This window comes from Peromyscus maniculatus, chromosome 17 (genome assembly GCF_049852395.1).
Source record: "Peromyscus maniculatus bairdii isolate BWxNUB_F1_BW_parent chromosome 17, HU_Pman_BW_mat_3.1, whole genome shotgun sequence".
Taxonomy (NCBI): Eukaryota; Metazoa; Chordata; class Mammalia; order Rodentia; family Cricetidae; genus Peromyscus; species Peromyscus maniculatus.
Genome location: NC_134868.1, coordinates 38,108,165 through 38,130,815, shown reverse-complemented (window position 1 = coordinate 38,130,815; position 22,651 = coordinate 38,108,165). Strand labels below are relative to the sequence as shown.

The window sequence follows — 22,651 nt, the reverse complement described above, 5'->3', positions numbered from 1 at the left end:
ATTTCAAAACATATTTTTTATGTACAGAAAAAGTCCAAAATATGTTACTTTTAAAAGTCAATAATCATAACACACCAAATATCTTGTTCAATAAAATGTACATCAACTTTGACGTTTTATATTCTTGTTCTACAACAACACAATAAATGAACAAACCCACACTGGTTCCAAGTCCTCCAGGTGATCACCTAGAACACAGGTAATTAACAAAAGCCAAAACCCTTAAGACTTCTTTCTATAAACCTACCATTCACTCAATAGTTGAGCAAATAGTTGAACTAGTCTCTCCAATTAGCCATCTCTTTCAAATGTCTAACGGCACTATCCAAAGCAAAAGTTATATAGTAGATGCCAACTACCACACTGATGATATATACTTGCTTTGGACAGCAGTCTTGATGTATAAAACAAAACCAAACACATACTTTTAATGTTCTATATAAAGAGATTTACTCTTTGTTAATTTGCTTTAAGGTATACCTGCATATTGTCTGATTAATGCACCAAACTCATAACAAATGACAGGCTATCAGGAAGATATTCAGTACCCAAATAACCACAGAGAAATCAAGAAGGAAAATTCCTCTCACAGGTTATGTAATGGACCAAAACTCACTTGGAATAAAGACGAGACTCACTTAGAGTAAGTCTGTCTACCTCCGAGATATTCCTCTCCAGAGCCTGTCCCCTCCTTGGGGAAGGTGTGTCAGGGACTGAACATGGGGTTTGACATGTGCTGGACAAGACTGGGCTGTGCCCTGAGCCCGGTTCCCTTTTAAAATCAATGCTTCATCTTTTTAAATTTAGCATGGGAAATAATATTTCCATCATAATTCCATCAGAAAGAATTCCTTAGTAACAAGCTTATATGGGCAGAAAACACTGAAACAGTTCACTAGAGCATTTCTTTGATGTATACTATAGAGCATGAACGTGTAAGTATAACAGTTTATATTCCCAAGAAAATTACTGTTCTGGACTTTTTGTTTTATGTCATAAATGAAAGAAAAGTTGTCTCAAAAATATTTTTAAAGGAACAGTATCAGTAGTAGTCGACCAACAGCAGTAGTAGTTTTGTGACTGAGAAAACAGTAGACTCTCCCGAACTAAGTGAAGTGCAATGCTAGCCAGCTTCCAACTCAACTTTAGACAAGCTGTCTGTCCTCTGGAGCGCTCCAGTCTCTGCAAATGGGTATGCCGAAGCTCTACCCTAACGTGATCTTCTCTGGCCTGCACTGCAAAGCAGGAGATGGTTCTTATGGTTAATAGCTTACACCTAAACTCTGTCTTTCACAAAGCAGAAGTAGGTCCAAGGCAATGGTGCATCAACTGCACCTAACAAATGGCAGCAGGCAGTGAGCTGGAGAAGAGGAAAGGTCAGGGCGAGGACACTCAGAGACACAGTCCTGCTCGGCACTTGTCACATACTGTAGCAGCTGCACTGAGAGGAGCTGCTTCCCAATTCTCTCTCTCTGGTCAGAGCACTAAAGCTGCTACATTGTTGGGCAGAGCTTTTTAAAAAGAGCCTGAAGATTCAGGCCCTAGGCAGGCCTGAGACAAATGAGACAGGCCCGATTCCATCATTTTAAAGTGGTATTTGTATTTAACTTTGTCTACCCTGATTTAAACATTTTTATTCCTCTAGTGTATGTTATCCTAGAGCAGCAACTCATCTAATCGTTAATTAATTGAGAAAAAAAATCAGATTACTCTGATTTAGCAGTGATTATATTAATTTTTGCACAGTGGGAAGTTGTCTTTCCATGCAGAGTAATTAAGCAAAATTCCATATATTTTTAAAGCTTTCTGTACATAACGCCTTCCATTCATCTCGCAATCTTTATTAAAAGTGCGCAGCATGGATTGTTAAACTTAGGCAAGAACACAGATCTCTTCCAACACAGCAGGTTAAAAGGTAGTTACGGGTCCCTGACTCCCACACCACTTAAAGCACCCGATTAACACTGCAGTGACACCCAGGCTCCAAGCAACAAAGGTCAGGGAGTAAAGAGGGCAAGGCAGCAGGGCTCAGACGCTGAGACTCAAAACCACCAGATCTATGCAGCACTCCGAGAATGAAGATCAATGAGAACAGCAGCTCAGCATCTCCCCGGTAAACACAATCCTGCGGACCGTGACGAGGGGCTTCCCACCCCAGCATCTCCTCGGTGCCGGTGGTTGGTACTTGCTTTAGCAAAATTAATAAGCTCAAATCTGCATTATGGGAAGTAAAAAGACAATCTACTGCCCCAGTTCAAATACCGTGGCTGTCATGGTAAAAGTGAAAAGCTGTGCTAAAATCTGGTAAAAGTGAAAAGCTGTGCTAAAATCTGAGAGCAGAGCGGCCGAGTATTTAAGTATCGATAAGGCAGCAGGTTGTCTTTCCTATGAAAACTACTTCTACAGTAACACCAATGCCCTTGTCTGCTCAACAGTGAAGGGCTTAAAAAACCAGCCGAGAAGAGGAGGTAGAGGAAAACTGTGCTGCAAGCCATAAAACTGACAAAATATGAGCAACGTTATGATTTAATGCTGTAATTCTAAGTACCAGAAGCAGTAAGGTTGCTACATATATCTACAACAGCACAATTAATAAGCTAGCTATCCAATCAATGAGGTATTTAGTATTTTCTGAGCTTCATTTCATTCTGTGCATGAAAACCTTATGAAATCAAGCAGTCTGCTAGCTCTGTCTCCTTACCTGTGAGGACAGCTTTTGCTGAAGGATCTGCCAGGTCCAGAGCTGATTTCCCATCAGTGTTCCGAATGTTTGGATCGGCTCCGTGCTGCAGCAGCACTGTGCAGGGAAAGCAGAAACAGTATCTTACCTCGGGGAGACAGAGATTATTTACTGGAAAGTGTCGCCTCGGCATGGTGTAGGCATACACATACATTGCACAATGTTTTCTCTTTCAAGAAAAGAGAGAGGAAAGAAAAGGGAAAGCACTGCAGCACAGGAGCCTCTCTAGAGTCAAGCAAGTTGGCAACTTAAGGTACAGTGTTATCACATGACTTGACATCATAAACATGAACTAGAAGCTTGCCCTGGACGGTCCTGCTCTGCCTCCTCCCGGGGCAGCAGGACGGGAGCTGTGTGCCTGTCACTGACTCGCCGTGAGCTGTGCTGGCTGGGGCTGCCCTGGCTTGACTACCACTGTGGCTGCTTGTTGCTGCTGCTTCACTGCTGCATTTCCCAGCCTGCCCCCTCAGAAGAGTGGTAATCCTGGGCCGGCGGGCTTTTAGTGGCTCACCGCTTACACAGGAAACTCACCATCAACACACTGGCTTGCTTCCAGAAGTTTAACTGACACAGTACTGCATGCAACTCCAGCTCTTGCAGTCACGTTACAAAAAACAACTATCTCCTAGACCATGATCCTCCATCCAATTTTTAGAAATAGAAATTCAATCACTGAAATGCATGTAACAAAGCTATTTCATGAAAAACAACTGCAGAGAATCCTTCAGATTCAGAAGCTCTTATAAAAGGATGGCCCGGGAAATAAAACATGGACATGACATTTTGGTAAGCCATCTCTGCTGTGTTAGAGTAGTGGAGGCCGGAGACTGCAGGCGTGTATCACCTATCTGATATTTAAACATGTAAACTAAGCATCTCTAGTCAAATACCTGAAATCCAAAGAAGGGAGAAAAGTGAATCTTTCCAAGCACATGCATACCACACAAGTAGAAAATTCTGTCTGACCTTGTGATAGATGGGCACTTAAATCTAGACTAAATCACTGCCGGGTTATGTATACATGGTATATGTGAATCACAAATCAACCTCATGGGTAGACTTGGATTCTAGCCTCAAAACATCTCACTTTTATATACGCAAATATTCCAAAGTCCCAGGGAGCAGGGTCTGAACTTTGAAACACTCTGGTCTCAGACATTTCCGATGAGCGATACTTCTATCTTATATAAGATCTTTAGGGTCTGACATGTGGCTCAGCTGGTAACGTGCTTGTTACACAAACATGAGGACCTGACTTCTGATACTCAGCTCCCACGTAAAAAGGTGGGCACAGCAGGCTCCCTGGAGCTGGCTGGTCATAGTCTAGCCAAATCAGTGTACCCCAGGATCAGTGAGAGACTGTCTCAAAACACACAATGGAGAGAGTGACTGAGGCAAACAACAGACCCTCTCTGGCTTCCGTACGCACAGGTACTCTTCATGCATGCAAACACATTCCTAACAAGCCTACATATACATACTGCCCCCAATCATCCCCTCTCCCCCGTTTACAACAGTTCAGTACAAGCTTTGAGCAACTACTGATGATCTTCAAATTTTCATTCGAAGTACTACACTGAAGCCCATGCAGTCTTTGGGACTATTTGGAAGGTGATCTTCACATTACTGAGTCCTGCTGTTCATAAGGCAGTTCTTTCTGTGATGCATAAGCCATCAAATCAATGGCTTTGCTACAATGGAAGCCGACAGAGGGACGCATCCACATCTCTCGCCTTAGATCTGGGGTAATTTCACACTTGCAGTAAGATGCAGAGAGACCTTGCAGACTTTTTACAGTCCTGCTCCTAAGTCCTGGGCTTTTCCTTCAGTTCAGATGTCTACAGCCAATCACAGTCTGAAAACATTAAGTAGAAAGTTTCAGAAAGAAGTAATTGTAACTTTCAAACAACACACCATTCTGAGGACCCTACTCCACCGATTCCAAGAGGTAGACCAGTCCTTTGTCCAGTGTCTTCACCCTGCATGTACCACCTTCCCATGAGTCACTTAATCACCTAAGCTCATCATCCTGGCATAGCATCACAGGGCTGATGCTCAAGTAACCCTTATTTTACTTAGTAATAGCCTCAAAGAGTAAGAGCAATGATGCTGGTAATTCAAATATCTCAAAAGCAGGTTAACATGTTTTCCTTAAGTAAGAAGATCAAAGTTCCCAATTAAAATGAAAAGAAAAACATGTGTTAAGATCTATGGTTGAGGACAGATCTATCACTGAGACTGTGAGGAAGGAGAAAGAAATCAACTCTAGTTACGCTGTTGCACATCTCGGTAAGAAAACCCTAGAGCACACTGAGAATAACTTTCACTACAATGTAGTAATTCTGTCTTATTATCAGATACCAACACTAAACTGTGATGCGTATTGCATTGACTAAACTTCAACACGTACAGATAGTTTATATGGGTAGGAAAGTACAGACACAGGACTCAGTACCACCCGAGGTTTTGGACATCCACTATGATTCCTACCTACCATATGCCCTGTGTACACTGGTGGGGAGGGGACCGCTGTGAATCATTAACTTGAATGCAGCAATAAACAGCATCATTTTTCAGATGTTTCTAAACTGACTCCAGAGTTAAGGAATAAAATAGTCACACAGTATCAAGCTGTTGCTACTGTATCATCCTGATGGCTATTACTGGCAGTCAACTTGAATACATCCAGAATTAACTAAAAATTCAAGCAGCTGGGCACATCTGTGAGGGATTTTTAGTTAACTGGTTCATCTGAGAAAGACCCACCTTACAACCAGATGCTCTGAGGTCAGAACACCTACCCTAAATCTGGTCCAACCTTCACGTGGTAGCCTACATAAAGGGCACAGAAAAGGCTTTCGCTCTCTGCCTGCTTGCCCTGATTCTCACTGGCAAGTTCATATATCCTGCCACTGAGACATTCCTTCACTGGTATTAAAGTCTGCTTCTTTGCGATTCTGACGTAGAGTGAAGACCAGATGAGACAGCCATCCTTGTGGACTGAACAATTCTTGGGACTTTCCGTTGACAGACAGCCCTTGTTGGACTAGGTGGACCACAGCCTGTAAGCCACTCTAATGAGTATTCTGTATAGATATAAATTCCTCTAGACAAGCCTGACTATATAATCAAAGTGAAGAGCTTTTGCAGAAACTGTTTTAAAGTTCTGGATTGGTCTATAAGGCATCTCAATCATAAAGCAGACTCAAGAACCAAAGGAAGGCAGCAAATACTCTGCTTAGTTGTTGAGTGAAAAGAAAAGGCAGAGAAACAAAAGAAACAACTACCATAAAACCACTGGCTTTTATCCGTATTTGGGAATAACACCAGCTCCTCCTTTAAATGGAGGTGAAGACATTTTTTATTTAGCAGAATATGACAATTACATAATGGGAGCTTTGATTCAGCATTTTTTAATAAGTGTTAGAGGCAAAGTATTGAAAGCCTAACTGTTCCTCCAAAGAGGACCTAAGTCCTCAATCCTTCTAACAGTGAGTAGTTTACCTATTATAACTTCCCTGTTTTGCAAGAGAAGGTGGCAGCTTAGCCTCAGTTTTATTCTGGGTTAGGTGGTTTCAAAAGTAGCAACTGCTCTACTTAAACAGTGTGGCTTTTAAGCATTTTGTGCTCACTCCTAGCTCTTTCTTGGACTCAAACACTGGCACATCCAATGCAGAACAATGTCGCAACAGCAAAGACCAGTTGAATTTCTTGAATCAGCTGCTAATAAAATCCATACTAGAAAAGATTTAACCATTAAGTTTATTAAGACACAGGTCACAAAAGAAACTCTATAAAGTTTAGGTACGAAGGTATCTGCAGTTAAAATAACAGGGTCTACATTTGTCTTTCACCCTGCTGAGAGGAGGAAATGGAAAGATAAAGCAGTATGCAGAGAGGCTGAGCCTGAAGTCTGACAATACCCACCGGCCATCAGCCACTTGCAGACCTTTCAGTATGCAAGTTCCTCCAGAAGCTGAACATCAGTCCTACCCCAGACGGCAGCTATCCCACCACTGGGTATCCACCCCAAAGATACCATCCCAGCCACACCCACAGCCGCTTTCACACTTCCCACAGCAGCCGAGCTACGGACACTGGAATGGCCCTCCACAGGGAAATGCAGAAAGAAAATGTGCTTTCCATATACAATGGAGCAGGTTTTGACCATGAAAGTCATCGCTGGTGTTTCACAGTACTCTTGGCAGGGACTTATGTGGGGACTACATTCTGATACTGAAGAATGGCATTAACAGAAGCAAAGGTCGATGATGACGGCTCTTAGGAATGCCAGATAGTACTTTAGAGGTTGTATTTAAAAGTCACCTCTGATGCCCCAAAATGTACTTTCCAAGTTCGGAGCCATCAAAAGTAATTTAACTATCAGCACAAAATATAACTGGGATCCCTGCTGTGTGGTCAGTACAAACACCACAAGCCTCTCAGAGTATGCTAACATAATACAAAAGTAAAACATGCACAATCCAGAAAATAAATTAACAAGTACTGTGGTCATCCATAACTTCCTTTATTTCATTTACTTATCGAGAAATGGTCTCACTATACAGCCCAGCTCTCAAACTCATGATTCTCCTGCCTCAGCCTCACAAGTTCTTTATAACTTCTACTATCTTTAACAAACTGAGATATGATCCAACCTTAAACCACTACATCTTGACTCTTCCCAGTTTTTCTACTGATGGACATCAACCTTATCATCTCCTTTTCAAGTAGGAAAGCTAGAAAAACTACAGCAGCTGATACAATAGATGGTTATAACACAGGCAGGACCAAATTCTCAGAAACATTCCACACAAGCTATGACAAGGACATGTGATTTTCCTACCCAGTTTCTATTTATTTAGCAGAATCTGTTCAGATTCAGAAAACATGACTTTAGCCATGTTCAACACTATTAAATTTAAGTACCCACATCATTCTTACATATTCAAAAGAAAGTTAAACTTAATGCAAAGCTTCAGTGTGCCAGACTCTAGAAGAACATGAAGCTCTTTAGAATATACTCTATTAACCACAGGCATTAATAGACGATTTAAAAAGTCAGAATTGAAACCATGTGAATTTTTCCAAGCTAAAAATGTAGCAAGTCATTTAGAGTAAACGTCAAAAGCTGTTTAAGTTTTTTCTTTAAGTGGTAAAAATCACAGTATTAAAAACATTTTTAAAATGTGAGTTTAGAGTCTAAAATTGTTCATTGACACTCAAAGTACTTAAACTCAAGTTCTGTCTATGTTCAGTGTTTTCCAAGTATTCGTAAATAGCTTACTTTTTAGGGATGCAAATACTCCTTAGACTGAGTTTCAAAACTCAATCACACAGGACCCTTAAAAAAGCTATATGTTATCTTTATTTTATGTGTATGAATGCTTTAAGTCTGGGCACCAGGTATATTCAGTGCCCCCCAGAGGCCAGAAATGGGGCTGGGTTACCTGGGACTGAAGTTTCAGGTGGTTGTGAGCTGCCATGGAGGTGCTGGAAATTGAACCCAGGTCCTCTAAGCCATCTTCCCAACCCCAAGAACCAATTTCCTTAATTTATTTTTTTAAAACACTGCAATGGTCCTTAACTTTTTCTTACTACATTTACTGGGGATGGAGACATACTGTGGAGGTAAGAGGGCATCTCTACTTCCATCACGTGGATCCCAGGGATTAAATTCCTGCCATGAGGCCTGGGGGCAAGCATCTTTATCCACTGAGCCAACTCATCAACCTTTGTTGTTTTTGTTTGTTTGTTTGTTTGTTTTGTTTTTTCAAGACAGGGTTTCTCTATGTAGCTTTGCGCCTTTCCTGGAACTCACTTGGTAGCCCAGGCTGGCCTCGAACTCACAAGAGATTCACCTGCCTCTGCCTCCCAAGTGCTGGGATTAAAGGCGTGCGCCACCACTGCCCAGTCCTTTGTTTTGTTTTTTAACAAAATTTTTTATTCTTTAGAAAAATATATATTAAAGAACCAAAACAAATACTCTTCAAATTCAGAACTCTCATCAACACACATGGGATTTAAGTGATGAGGGTGCTAAGAATGTTGCTCATTTGGTAGAGCGAGTATACCTATTATACGTGATACCCTGGGTTTGATTCCCAGCATTATACGAAACCAAGCATGGTGACAGCATGCCTGTAAACCCAGCACTCTGGAGAGGCAGGAAGATCAGAAGTTCAAGGCCATCCTTGGCTACAGAGTGAGCTCAAGTCTAACCTGAGCTTGGACACTGTCTCAAAACACAACAAACAAACAGATCAGTAAGGAACAGAAACGGAGTGTTTTTTCTTTTCAACAGAAATATACAATACATCCTTGCTTATTTACAGTGATAATTTCTTCAACAGAAATACATATATAAATAAGTGTAATATTATATAATGACATAAATTATACCATTAAAATAATGTATAAAAACAAATTATTTTTTTGTTCAAGATATGCATTACTTAGTAGGGCACAAAAGTAGTCAAGCAATAGGGAGATTGAGTATCACTATTATGTTAGTTTTTTTTTTAACCATCATGAGTTGATTTACCACTAACAGTAAACATAAAAATTCAAGTAACCACTGCTAATGTCTATAATAATGTGGCTTGTTGAATTTAAATTAGACTTAAGGGATAAGCATTTTCAATTTTGAGAAATGGCCAACTCACTTAGGTGGTAGGCAATGAAAGCAATGAGATTTAAGAAAACCTAAGTGCAGCTTCAAGTGACCCTGTAGCTACTGAGACAGCTCGGGAATGAGTGGCGGGAACTGCGGCAAAGGGAACCCGGAGGAGGACGCAGAGAAGCCGCTGCTGTTCTCAAGCCAGTTACTGAAGCGGGCAGATAAAAACTGTCTTTCCTAGGTCTCACGGAGTAAAGCAACAGCAAGGAACGCCCAGAACCCACCCCAAACTAGTGACTACAAATCACATTCTCCCCACCCCATGAGGGGCTTATACCTCAGGATGAGGACAGGTGGCTGTGAACTGGTCCTAGGGAACCCAAGGACACCTGAGGCTTAAAAGGACCGTGGAGTTGCTACAGGTCAGAATATGCCAGAGAGGGAGAGAAATGGTCCTCCCTTCAGAGAGTCTGTAATTCAGAAATTACAGACATCTCTAACACACCAGCTATAGCAAAACAGAGAGGCCTCCTGAGGTCACCTCAGCTGGGGGTAACCAGCACTCCCGAGCTCAGGGGGGGATCTTCGAGGTCAAAATTATTTTCTTAATTAAATGTTACTACCTCATTTCACTGTGTTAACCTCTGCACTGAACATTAACTCATGAAGACTCTAGTTGCTGAGTCAGCACATCTTAAGGCAGCCCCCCAAAGTGCACCAGTGATCACGAATTCTCCCCACTATGTACTTGGGATCAAAGTGAAATGCACTTTCCAAGTTTCTAACGAAAAAGCAAAACTTAGTAATTTTGTTGAATCTTCATCCATAGGTACATATTTTTTAATATTTTCTGAAGGGTTGGACAGTAGACAAAGTATTTGCTGCTAGTTTCTGGTCCTCATGCCTTATATACCTTCCTTCTGTCTACCACCACTCCCTGGGATTAAAGGCGTGAGTCACCATGCTTGGCTGTATTCTTGAACAGATGGATTTCTGCTTCTGGAATGCTGGGATTAAAGGCGTGTGCTACCACTGCCTATCCTCTCTGTTTAATATTGTGGCTGTTCTGTCTCCGACCCCAGATAAGTTTTATTAGGAACACTATACCACCACAAGGCACCTCAGAAACAGACCAGTGTATATACAAAGTCAACCCATTTCTCAACAAAAAGACACAATGATTATGGTGGTGTGAATGAGAACGGCTCCCACAAGCTCACATATTCGAATGCTTAGTCACCAGGGAGTGGAACTGTTGGGGAAGGATTAGGAAGTGAGGAGGCCTTGTTGGGGTAGGAGTGTCACTGGGGCAGGCTTTAAGGTTTCAAAAACCCACTGCCATCTCCCCTCTCTCTTTCCTACTCTGCCTGTCTGTCTGTCCCCAGGGATCAGGAGGGCCCTCTCAGCTACTGCTCCAGCACCATTCACGTATACCTACCTGCCTGCCTGCATTACACTACTTGCCATGGTGCTAACAGACTAATCTTCTGAAGCTGTTAACAAGCTCCCAATTAAACACTTTCTACAAGCTGCCTTGGTCATGGTGGCTCTTCACAGCAATAGAACAGTAACCAAGACAATGATTCACTTGTGGAAAAATTCAACAAATCATGCTGGAACAGAAAAGTGCTTTATAATGTCAAGGGAAAAAACAGATCAATTATTCAATAGAGATTACAGGCAGGCAGGAAAGGAAAGGAACCAAAAACTTTGTAGAGTGGTGAAAATGTTCATTTTGAACATAGTCGTAGTTTGAGGTGAACACGATTGTCAATACAAAAAAAAGTACTTAAAATATTCATTTTGTTTCATTAACTAGGAATGAATGTTGCTTTTATATATATTCAATAAGCTAAAGCCTTCAGAGAGGTTAGCTAGATTAGAAACAGTTGATGGTAAAATTAAAATGAAAAATAGATCAATAGGTATTTTCACCAATACAACAGAGGAAAGAAACAAATGTAGTAGACACGGATGGAATCACAATTTGGGGGGGGGGGGTAATCACAAAGTCTAACACATGCTGTCAACGGTCTTACAAGTAAAACCAAACCAAAACACAAACCATACTTAAGAGCTGATGGCCACTCACTAGTAGAAGAAGAGATGGACAGGGTCAAGACATCTCCAAATGATCAACTCACTACTGATCATGCAGAAAACCAAACTTTGTCTCACAGACCTCTGGAACAATGACTACCAGCAGCTGACAACTCACAGACACCATGCGAAGTGGACAGAGTAACAGGATATAAACTACATGTAAGCCGTTCTTGCCAGCCTGCCTTACTCTAGATCTACTCTTCCTGTCACTGTCCCAGTTTCTAAAACCATTCATCTTTATTAAGTTTACATTTGTTGTCTGTACACGTGTGTGTTGGTGAAGGTGCACATGCCACAGTGTATCCCTGTGGGGGTTCTAGGGCAACTCTTCCTTCTACCATGTGGGTTCTGGAGATCAAATCTGGGTTGTCAGGCTTGGCAGCAAGACCCTTTAGCCACGGAGCCATTTTGCTGGGACCCCTTATTATTAAACTCTTTAGTCACAGGAGATAAACTCTATGTACACCAGATTAAATTTGAGGCCTAAAAAGAGTATCAGCTCTGCTCTCTCAACACACTCATGTTCACTGATATGCAAGCTTCTCTGGAGAACATGAGATAAACATTTCTTTGATGCTCAATGGTGTCTTCTGCACTGAGTGATTAGCGACATTCAATGAGTAAAGTAAGCCGCCTTCATCTTAATTAACACCCTCTGTAACACCCTCTGGAGGAACCCGAGAATGTCATTGCACAAGGCAGAGCCTAATGTGACCCAATTATAAAGCTCTTCCAAAATGGAGATGAAAGGACAAATATTCCAATGTAATAACTAGGGAACTAGGCTGGGTTTCCAGGGAAGAGTTTTAAAGAAATGGCTGTATTTTAGTTTGGTCTCTTTACTCCTAATTTCTCCTATATTCTTGAGATATGCTATCCCATATGGTTGCCTCTAGCACATGTGACCAGAGTTCCTGAAATGTGTCTAGGGAGACTAATGATCTCAACTGTTGCTTGCATCTGACTTTGGTCAATTTAAATTTTAGTTTAAATTATTACTAGCAAGCATTTCATGTGCTTGTAACACCTTAGGTATGTGAAATTACTTTATGAACAGCAATTTTATGAAATCCAAATATAGATTAAGTATTACTCACAAAGCTGGGTTTGGTGGTACACACCAATTATCCCAGTACCTGAGAGGCTGAAGGAGGATGATTATCACTGAGTTTGAGACTAGCCTAGCTACATAATGATAATCAGGTCAGCCAAATTTACACAGTAAAGGCCTTATCTTCAAAAATAAATAAATAAATAAAAAGAAAAAATATGTATATGTATACATACACAAACTCAGAAAAATTGTTTGAGATATGCTTTTAGTATAAACATATTTCAGAACTCTAGTTGAAAAAAAATGTAAAAAGTACCCATGTTTTATAAACATTACATACTGAAATAGTATTTTGTAGATATTGTGTTAAATGAAACAAATCAGTGACTTGGTTATCACCTATTGCTTTTTAATGTAGCTACTGGAAGTTTTACCTTCACGTGTGCTACTTAGAAGACAGGTTCTCAACTTTGAACCCACTAACCCCTGGAGCAGATATTCCCGCCTGTGAGGTAATGGCTCCATCATACTGTTACTGTGCAGGTATCTTCTTGGGCTCATAGATAAACACAAGGAGCACAGTTAATCAGATCCCTTGAGGACAAGCGAGAAGGGAGCTGTCAGCACTCACTCCCACGTCAGGACACGGCAGCCTCTGCCTTGCCCTCTCATCGGGTTCCTCAGGGTCCCTGGACTTCTGCCTCAGTCATCTGGCCTCTTTCTTCCGGTGTCCTTCTTTTTGGTGTGTAGACGGGAACGGAGGGCTGGTGGCTTAGATTTAGCTTTCACTTTGCTGTCTTTAGCTTCCCGGATCTTTGCTGAAGTAGTCAGCTCTTCTGTCATCAGACTGGTCTTGCTGTAGGTACTTTACAGCAGGGAGCTATCCCGCACCTTCTACGGTGTTTAACAACCCTGACTTAGGCGCACTAGGTACTGGTAGCAAGTCCTATTGTGACAACGAGAACTATTCCCATACACTGTTATTCCCACACTGCTAAGAGAAAGAACCAGCCCTGGCTGAAAGGCTCTCTCTTCAGGTTCTTCGGACCCCACACTCTTCTACATACAGATATAAAGTGGAACACATCTCCAAACAGTTTTATATGCTCAGCTACTGCAATAGTTCATCTAAAGAAAAAAAAAATCTGAGGTTTAAAACATAAAAACACAAGTAAATAGTAAAACAGTAAAATAAATAAAATTATTGTGTCTATTTACTTTGTCTTTGAGGGCCAATTTTAATCAAAACTATTTTTTATTACAAGGAATACAAGTTATTTTAATAATAACATGTCTTAAAGAACAGAGAGACCTCATCAAAAAGAAAAGTGGAAGTGTGTCTGTCCTAGTTAGGGTAACTACTGCTGTGATGAAATGCCAGAACCAAAGCAAGTTGGGGAGGAAAGAGCTTATTTTGGCTTACACTTCCAGGTAACAGTTCATCACTGCAAGAACTCAGGGTAGGAACTCAAACAGGTCAGGAACACAAAGGGAGCAGGAACCCTGAGGCAAGAACTGATGCAGAGGCCATGGAGGCATGCTGCTTACTGGCTTGTTCCCCATGGCTTACTCACCTGCCCTCTTATAGAAAGGACTGGGACCACCAGCCCAGAGGTAGCCCCACCCACAATGGGCTGAGCCCTCCCACATCAATCATTAACTAAAATGTCCTATAGGCTTGCCTACAGCGCAATCTTATGGAGGCATTTTCTCAATTGGGGCTTCTTTCTCACAAATGACTCTAGCATAAAATTAGCCAGCACAGTGCCTAAAACTGTACCGTCTTGCTGTCTCCCCTCATTTCCCATAAATAATACATTCATTGGCATCACCAGACTCTTAATTCCAAATTCTCACTAGAAAGAATTGAATTCATCTTGGCTCAGTATCTGTTAGTAGACTTTTAAAAGTCTGTCCAGGAAAGCAGAAAGCAGTACAAACAGTGGCAATTTGGAAAGGCTTAGTTCTAAAGGAAGATCACTGAGGCTGGTATCTCAATGGATAAGCTAGCCTGAGAGCACATCATAAGCTCAAAACGAATGCTACAATACATACTAGACATACATGGCAAGTCAGTGAGTTCACAAAACAAAGACTTCTACTTTATACAGCTGCACATCATGTTTATGACAAACAATGTTTACTATAAATACGTATTTCTGCTCAAGCAAAAGTTATCTTCATCCATGCTACTTTAGTATACTTACCAAAATAACATGTCAACAAGAACAAAAATTAAAGAGTTCCTCCTATCGGGAAAGTATTAAATAAACGAGGGCAATGTAAAACAAGCTAATTTAGATTCCGGAATAAATAATGCTGAGACTCTAGAAATAAGCCTTAAATTGTGAAATAGTCATGAAGCACCTATTGTGCAAACTTCCAGAGCTTCAGTTACACCTCTAAAGAAGTCTTTAATATAAAAATGGCCCAAACTTCAAGATTCTGCTAACTCTACCATACTTTGAGAAATGACTTTATTTCACCCTATTGGACTATTTACCTTTCTGTGTTTTATTACATATCCATTATGTAACATTTTCCCTTGTACCTCAATGCTCAAAAATTGGGTTCAACTGGGGGAAAAAAAACCCCTAAATTTACATAAAAGAATTCTCCCATTTGTGATTTAATGAATTACATGCACGTCCTTCAATGTTTATAGCCTGACATTGGTATGAAATTTTATGATTAACAAGATATCATTATTGTGTCCCAGGCTGTGTAAATTTGGATTAAGTCAGTTCCCCTCAATTTCTTACCTACACATCACTCTGTGAGAATATAAGCCAAGGTTACCCTAGAATTACAACCCAAGCCTTCTTTCTTCCCCATGTGAGTTAGTTCTGGAGGCCAGTTTCCCCCTCTGTCCTAAAAACCTCTCCTGTTCCTCTTTCACCCAATGTCCTTTCCTATCAACCACATTAACTATGAAACACGTGAAGTCATGATTCTGGAAAACAGCATGGTTCCTTCTCATGTTCCCAGTCTCCGTACTCATGGATATTCTTTCAAAAGACCCCACTCAAAACTGAGCTCCAAATATGCATAGGAAGTGTGTGTTCTCACTCCCTACCTAGGACTCCATGGGGTAGCACAACAAATTAAGAAAACTTCAGCCTGGCCCAAAATATAGATTTCGACAGACACTGGGAATGTTTTATAGAAAATCTTATTTATACTATCATAGCTGGGAACAAAATATTAAACAATCATACTGAAGCTTACTGTCCTCTGTCTGGATCCTGTTCAGAGGCAAAGTCTAGCAGCCATCCAACTTGATAAAGACTGGCAGACTTCAACGAGCCAAGTGCTACAGAGAGCCCATATTTTTTAAGCCCATAATATAAGGATTATACTTGGCTTTCTGGTTTAGTAAGAACCAATCCTTGTCTCCAACTAGAGCTGCCTCTGAAATCCCAGACAGAGCGAGGAAACAGCTCTAATGTACAGGAACTTCAGGTAACATGATAGTATTCAATGCAACAATGCCTAAGCAAATGAGCTATTTATCTCATGCCATTTTCAAACAATACCAATCTTATGCCACACTGCCCACTAACACACTATTTTGAACTATCATGGCCAGCCTCTTCTAAAGTAACAGAAATGTGTAATTCTTTTAACAGATAAATTTCAATATTAGGTAAAGCCCAACATCACTTTAAAAAAACCTATCTTGTTTTAGGTATTATTATTATTATTATTATTTACTTTTTCCTCTTAATTTAAGCATCTTCATTATATTTCTTGTACTAGAATGATTCAAATTAGGGCTTCCCCATGAATTCTAATAACACACAATGAGCAACTATAAGCCTATGTGTGATAGGGAGATGGTATAATTACCACTATTATCGAGAAGGCCTGCTACACAGTACCAAATTTATCAGCTATTTGTCAATAGCTAAAACACACTCATCTTCTTGAAAGCATTCAAACACCAATAGGCAAGATGCTCAGTGTTTGAGTCATTGTGTCACAAGAGGAAATAATGGTGCCATTCCCTGCTGCTCTCCTTTTTAAGAGTACAGTATGATATTTTGCCAAGTGTTGTCCAAAATGTGTCACTAAAATTTAAAATACCCAAGTTCACTGTTTATATTGAAAACTGATGCAGAAAATGAAGATGAGAGTTGTTCCGAAGGAAAAAAGAACAGAGAATAATGAAACAAATGGAATCAACTTCCCAGAGCTGGGCAGGAAAAGGCTCAGTGGTGAATTCAGTGCTCTACAGAGGGCCTGAGTCCAGGTCCCAGGACCCACATCAGGCAGCTCACAACTGCCTATAACTATCTCCAGGCACCCCAACGCTCTCTCTGGCCTCCATGGTACCTGTACCCAAGTACACATACCCACCCAGGGACACATATAATTAAAAAATTAAATTCTAAAAAATTCTCAAAGCTTTGTTAAATTTTTAGTGAACTTTTCCAAGGAGCATGGCAGCCACGGGAAATGAAGGTTCTTTGTAACACATTTATGGATGACACGTGAACAGATAATTTGACAGACTAAGTCAGGAGTCCTCGTGGAGTAGCCCGGTAGCTAAAGCTGCCGTGGCTCTTATTCGAGGCTGTAGCTTTCCAGGCCATTAGCCTGGCATGATTAAGGTCCACACAGCCACTTAATGAAAGTCCTACTTGCTTCCCCCTTCCCCCTGAGGACTGTTAATGAGATCACAGGTGCACAGACACAGAAAGTAGATAGACAAGCAAACATTTACAAACAGTTACAAAGACACTGACTGCAAAATAATGATTATGCACAGTCTTACATTTATTCAAGAAGAAAGCAAACTGCATACTAAAGAGATGGAAAATACTTGTTTACTGTTACAATAAGGGACATTTTGCCCAAGTGGCCATGGTGGTGTACATCAGTAACCCCAGTACTTGGGAGATAGAGATTAAAAAAAAAAAAAAATCAAGAACTCAAGGTTATCTCCCCCACTGGATAGTAAATTCAAGGCCAGCCTGGGCTACTGGAGACCCTGTCTCAACAAAACAAAACACATATGCGCGCACACACACACACACACACAAAAAAAAAACCACTTTACTTAATATCTGATACAAGTCAGACTTGTCACACTGTCAACATCTTTCGGAGACATCAATATTTTGGTTTTATAATCATCAATGCTGAGAATGTTGCTTAGCATAAATATGCACCACCAAATGGCAGATGTTTAGGACCATTTCAGAAACTGATGAAAATTGTCCTATCCCAAAATAAAATTCATTGAATACTTTTTATGAAACTCAAGTCAGCAACTCAAACGGCAAATTTTTAAAATTTTTAATGATTCATTTATTTTTATTCCATGTGCATTGGTATTTTTCTTGCACATATGTCTATGTTAAGGTGTCAGATATTCTGGAGTTACAGACAGTTATGAGCTGCCATGTGGGTGCTGGGAATTGAACCCAGTCCTCTGGAAGAGCAGTCAGTGCTCTTAATCGCTGAGCCAGCTCTTCAGCCCCTCAAATAATTTTTAAAATCAAATATTCTAACATAATATAGTTCAAGCATGCTAATTTGGTACATGCTGAGGGAAGACAGTGGGGAAATATTAAGGCCTTTGTTTTCTTAAGTAATTAAACTATTGTGTTTCTGTAAGAGGGGAAAACATGTAAATTCTGTACGTACAGTAAGAAGACTATAACAACATGTGATAGCCTCAAGTCTGAGCCCAGATGTTTCAGGCAGCATTCATGATGGGAGGTACAGTGTACAGTATGGATGTTGTTGTGATCAGAACTAAGGCTCTAGTGAAGTCACAAGACACAACATGTGAAAGCATGGCAGAACCATTTTGGGGTCGTTTTGAATTAATTTTTGGTTACTGTGCACCCAGGAAGTTTTAGTGCTGCCAAGTTTTCCACAGCCCTCTCCATTCAAATTATATGGCCCTGCATGGGGCTGCCACCCACAGTTTATAAAGCTAAGCTGTAGAGCATTAGTTATGAAAGAGTGACAAATGAGAAATGACGGATCAAAACAATACTGTCTACAAAATTATTGAAAGCTTTAAAGTTACACTGTATTAAACCATGCCCTAATTTATAACATATAAAGTATACACTGAAATAAAACAATGGGGATTTAGCTCAGTGGTAGAGCGCTTGCCTAGCAAGTGCAAGGCCCTGGGTTCGGTCCTCAGCTCTGGAAAAAAAAAAATGTAGAATCCATGGAACAACCATTTTATATAAAATGATTATGATCATGGTAACTATGCCCAACTATGTCCCTAGAGAATTGTACAATTACCTATTTCTATAGCCTCACTGTCCCTATGGCAGCCAAGACCCAGATACCCTCAGCAAGCACCTGCAGGCTGACTACGATCATTGGTAAACTGACTACTAAGGAGAACACATCCATCTAGACAGACAGAAGAGGAGGTGTGACAGCCATGAGTGAACTTTCTATCTCTTCTTTGATGAACATCTGCTGCTTCTAAAACTACTTCTGAGGGGATTAAACTCTCCCACTCCCACAAGTGAATTTAGGTTTCAGTTCTCTGAGGACAAAACAGGTGTCTCTCCCACAAAGGGTCATTTATCCACAATGCCCTTACATTCAGGGACGAGGTCTGAGCCAGCCTCACAATAATGTCTCAAGGACAAATCCAGCAATCCCTTCTTGGTCATGTCCGAACTTGCCCAAACTTGTGTAAGTATGTCCAAAATTGATAAGCCTAAACCTCAGCCAGTTAAAAGTATACTAATAGAACTGCTGCTTGTTTACCCAATCATACTGGAGATGACCTAACTGTCCCTGAAACTCCCTTTAACTGTGCTTAAAAGGAGCTCCTATCGGGTCATCACCATTTCGTACAGGTGAATGACCCCATACATGCTGGAATATTAATAAAGGCTCTTTGCTCTTACATACTATTTGAGTCCGTGGTCTTCCTTCAGCGTTTCCTTGGACCCTACACTTTTAGGGATAAAACTCAGAGAACTGTATTATTCTTTGAAATATGACATTTAAACCAGCAGAAGATAGTACTGCTGTTTTAATAATATAATCCCAAAGGAGCCCAACACTGTCTACCCTCCTCTCCCATCCTCACATCACTCCAAGTTTCAGGGTATGATCTTCACCAAAGTAAAGGTAACAGTGGAAATCATCAGACAATTTATACCACAATCGTTTATACAGGGAAAGAAAATGTATCTTTCTAGATAACGTATGTGTAAATAGAGTTACAAGAAACCCAGAGAAGAAAACTACTGCAGGGAAGAGTTACATAGACACTTGGCTAGTCACATTACTGCAGCATGATTAACAACAGTCAGTCTTCATGCCAATCAACAGCTGAATGGTTAATTGTGGCACATATGCACAATGGAGTTTTAGTCAGCCATAAAGAATAAAATTACGTCATTTGCAGGAAAATGGATGGAACTGGACATCATCACGCTAAACAAAATAAGCCATAGACTCAGAAAGTATCTGACCTCTCAGATGCAGAATCTAAAATTAAATATATATTATTTTATTTTGTTTTTTTAAGACAGGGTTTCTCTGTGTACCCTTGGCTGTCCTAGAACTCACTCTGAAGAGACCAGGCTGGCCTGGAACTCAGAGATCCGCCTGCCTCTGCCTCCTGAGGGCTACGATTAAAGGTGTGCGTCACAATTGGCCAGCTAAAATATATCTTATGTATACACACATATATGTAAGATGAAAGTAGAAGACAGTCTGCACTGTGAGGAAGGCATCTAAAGCAAGTAGGGAGGACGATACAAGAGAGAACAGTGAGAGGGGATGACCAACGTGGTAAATGTCTTCCATACATGGACTAGACAGACACCTAAGCAGATTTATATCCACACACATCTATATGACATGAAAGCAGAAATAGAACTATTTGGCAGAGGAAGGTAATCAGCACGAAGGGAGAGGAGGACAATGGAGGGTAACCAGGGGAAATACGAGAAAAGTACAATAATACACACATACAAAACTGCCATAATGAAATCCATTATTTTGTACACTAACTAAAAAAAAAAGATAAAAATCTTATTTAAAACCTGGCTTCAGTTTGGAAGAAAAGATGGAGATTTAAAAGAAATTATTTTTCATGATTAAAATATTGTCTTAAATAAGTCCCCACCAAGAACAAAGGAACTTCAATTCTCAATCCCAAATTACGTTTTTCACTGATATTCCTATAAGGTGTAGTACCACTAGCCTTAGGATACTCTATTCTTTAAGTAGAATTTTAGTTATTCAAATACCTAAGTGAAGGATTAAGCATAGGGTTAAATCATATGTGTGACACACGCCCATAACCCTACTGCTAGAGAATCTGAGGCGAGAGGCCAGCCACAGCTTGAAGCCAGCCTGGGCTACATGATGAGTAGCAAGGTAGCCTGGATTACACCAAGACTCCCTCTCAAAATTCCAAGGCCAAAACAAGACAAAAACAGGGTTAAATCATGACCTAGGACTTGTCGATGTCTTTTTAGATATGATACCTCATTGGGCAGTAAATGCAACTAAAAATATTTTGGGTAACAACCATCTATAACTTTAATTCTTATCTGCCACGTAAAGTAACATATATTCCCAGGTTCCAGAAACTAAAATATGGACATTTCTGAGCCATCCTTCTGTCTTTAGTTCCACTAGTATCTGAAGAGGATTTGTTTCAAGATTTCCTAATTAAAAAAAAAAAAAAATCAAAATTCATTGGTGTCATCCTATATATTATTTAATTACCTATAGATTATTTTGTCCCTAATATCATACAAACACTAAGCAAGCAAATTGTTACGGTTTAGAAGATAAAAAAAATCTACATTTTCAGTAAAGAAAATGGCCTCCAAAATGTCCAATCTGCAGTTGAATAAATCTATGAATAAGGAATCTCTAGATACAGAAAGCCTACCGTGTATAGCATATCACTTCTTATGGTCAGAAACATCTAGAAATACAGCTATAACACCTTACATAACACTCCAACAGTCAATACTATTTCTACAAACACTAGCAAAGTAAAAACAAATACAACAGTCTCATTATTTTCATTTGACAAAGCAACTATGTCACAGAAAGTAATCCATCCCAAACAATGCTTCCTAATGGGTGATGCATGAGTAATCTCCAGGTCCACAAACTCCTATTTCATGGTTCTGTCCAGCAGATCACGACCAGTCCTCAACTACTCCGTGAGTGAAATCTTTGCTATTACTGACGATTCCGTATTTTACCAATTGACAATTTCACAAGCCTGGTAGTTGAGTTGATGCTCCCTAATTTCCGAATATGTATGTATATACATGTGTAAAAAGACAAATTATATATAAACAAGACTAAACTGTAACACTGTTTTAACTTTTTTTCTGAATAAAGGATCCTACTGCAGTTGAAAGTGTATTTGGCTGAATATGTCTGAGCTTAGTGGGTGGAATGATCAAAGCTAAGGAATGCCACTTACTTTCTATACAGCAAAGAAAGGGGCAGAAGAGAGAAAACAAATACTGAAGCTTTAATGGGAAAAACACCAAAAATTCTATTACATGTTGAAGAATCAACTGAGATCTGCTTTGGGATGGAAAGATGAGAATTACAGTTAATTGTTTTTATTAGTTCATTTAAATAACCAACTTAATTTTATGTTATTAAGTGATAATATCTTTAAATAGTTTGCCTAATCTCTTCCTAGACTTCATGTTTAGGGGTTTTCATGAGGCCTGTATGTGGTGGTGCACATCTTTAATGCCAGCACTTGGGAGGCAGGGTCAGGAGGCTCTTTCAGAGTTCAAGGACAATATGGTCTACATAGTGAGCTCCAGGACAGAAAGAAATAAATACATAAAGAGACCCTATCTCAAAAAGACTATTATGAAACTATCACCAGATCTTATTTCCTCTTGCATTTTGAGTAAATATAAATACATCTGAATCAAATCATATAATGCAACAAGAAAATTACATCAGACTGTGTAATTTTCAAATAAGTAGAGTGAGCTATAAACTATGGAATATATCCTATTTAGATATCACACTATAAATACAAGCATATCATACTAAGGATTTGTGTTATTTCATTTTATCCTTACAAATGTATGATGATGTTCTTACGCCTAATTCAATCCTGAAACAGCTAACTCACAAA

At 40.0% G+C, this 22,651-nt stretch overlaps 1 protein-coding gene across 4 annotated transcripts in view; it reads right to left on the bottom strand.

Annotated features, from left to right (window-relative positions):
• Tnks (tankyrase) overlaps positions 1-22,651 on the bottom strand; it is a 159,493-nt gene that overhangs the window by 102,700 nt on the left and 34,142 nt on the right. For all 4 annotated transcript variants that reach the window (XM_042262492.2, XM_006973957.4, XM_042262494.2 and 1 more), the window contains one exon: positions 2,702-2,797. In XM_042262492.2, coding sequence (XP_042118426.1) covers positions 2,702-2,797 — 96 coding nt within the window. The remainder of the gene's footprint in view (positions 1-2,701; positions 2,798-22,651) is intronic.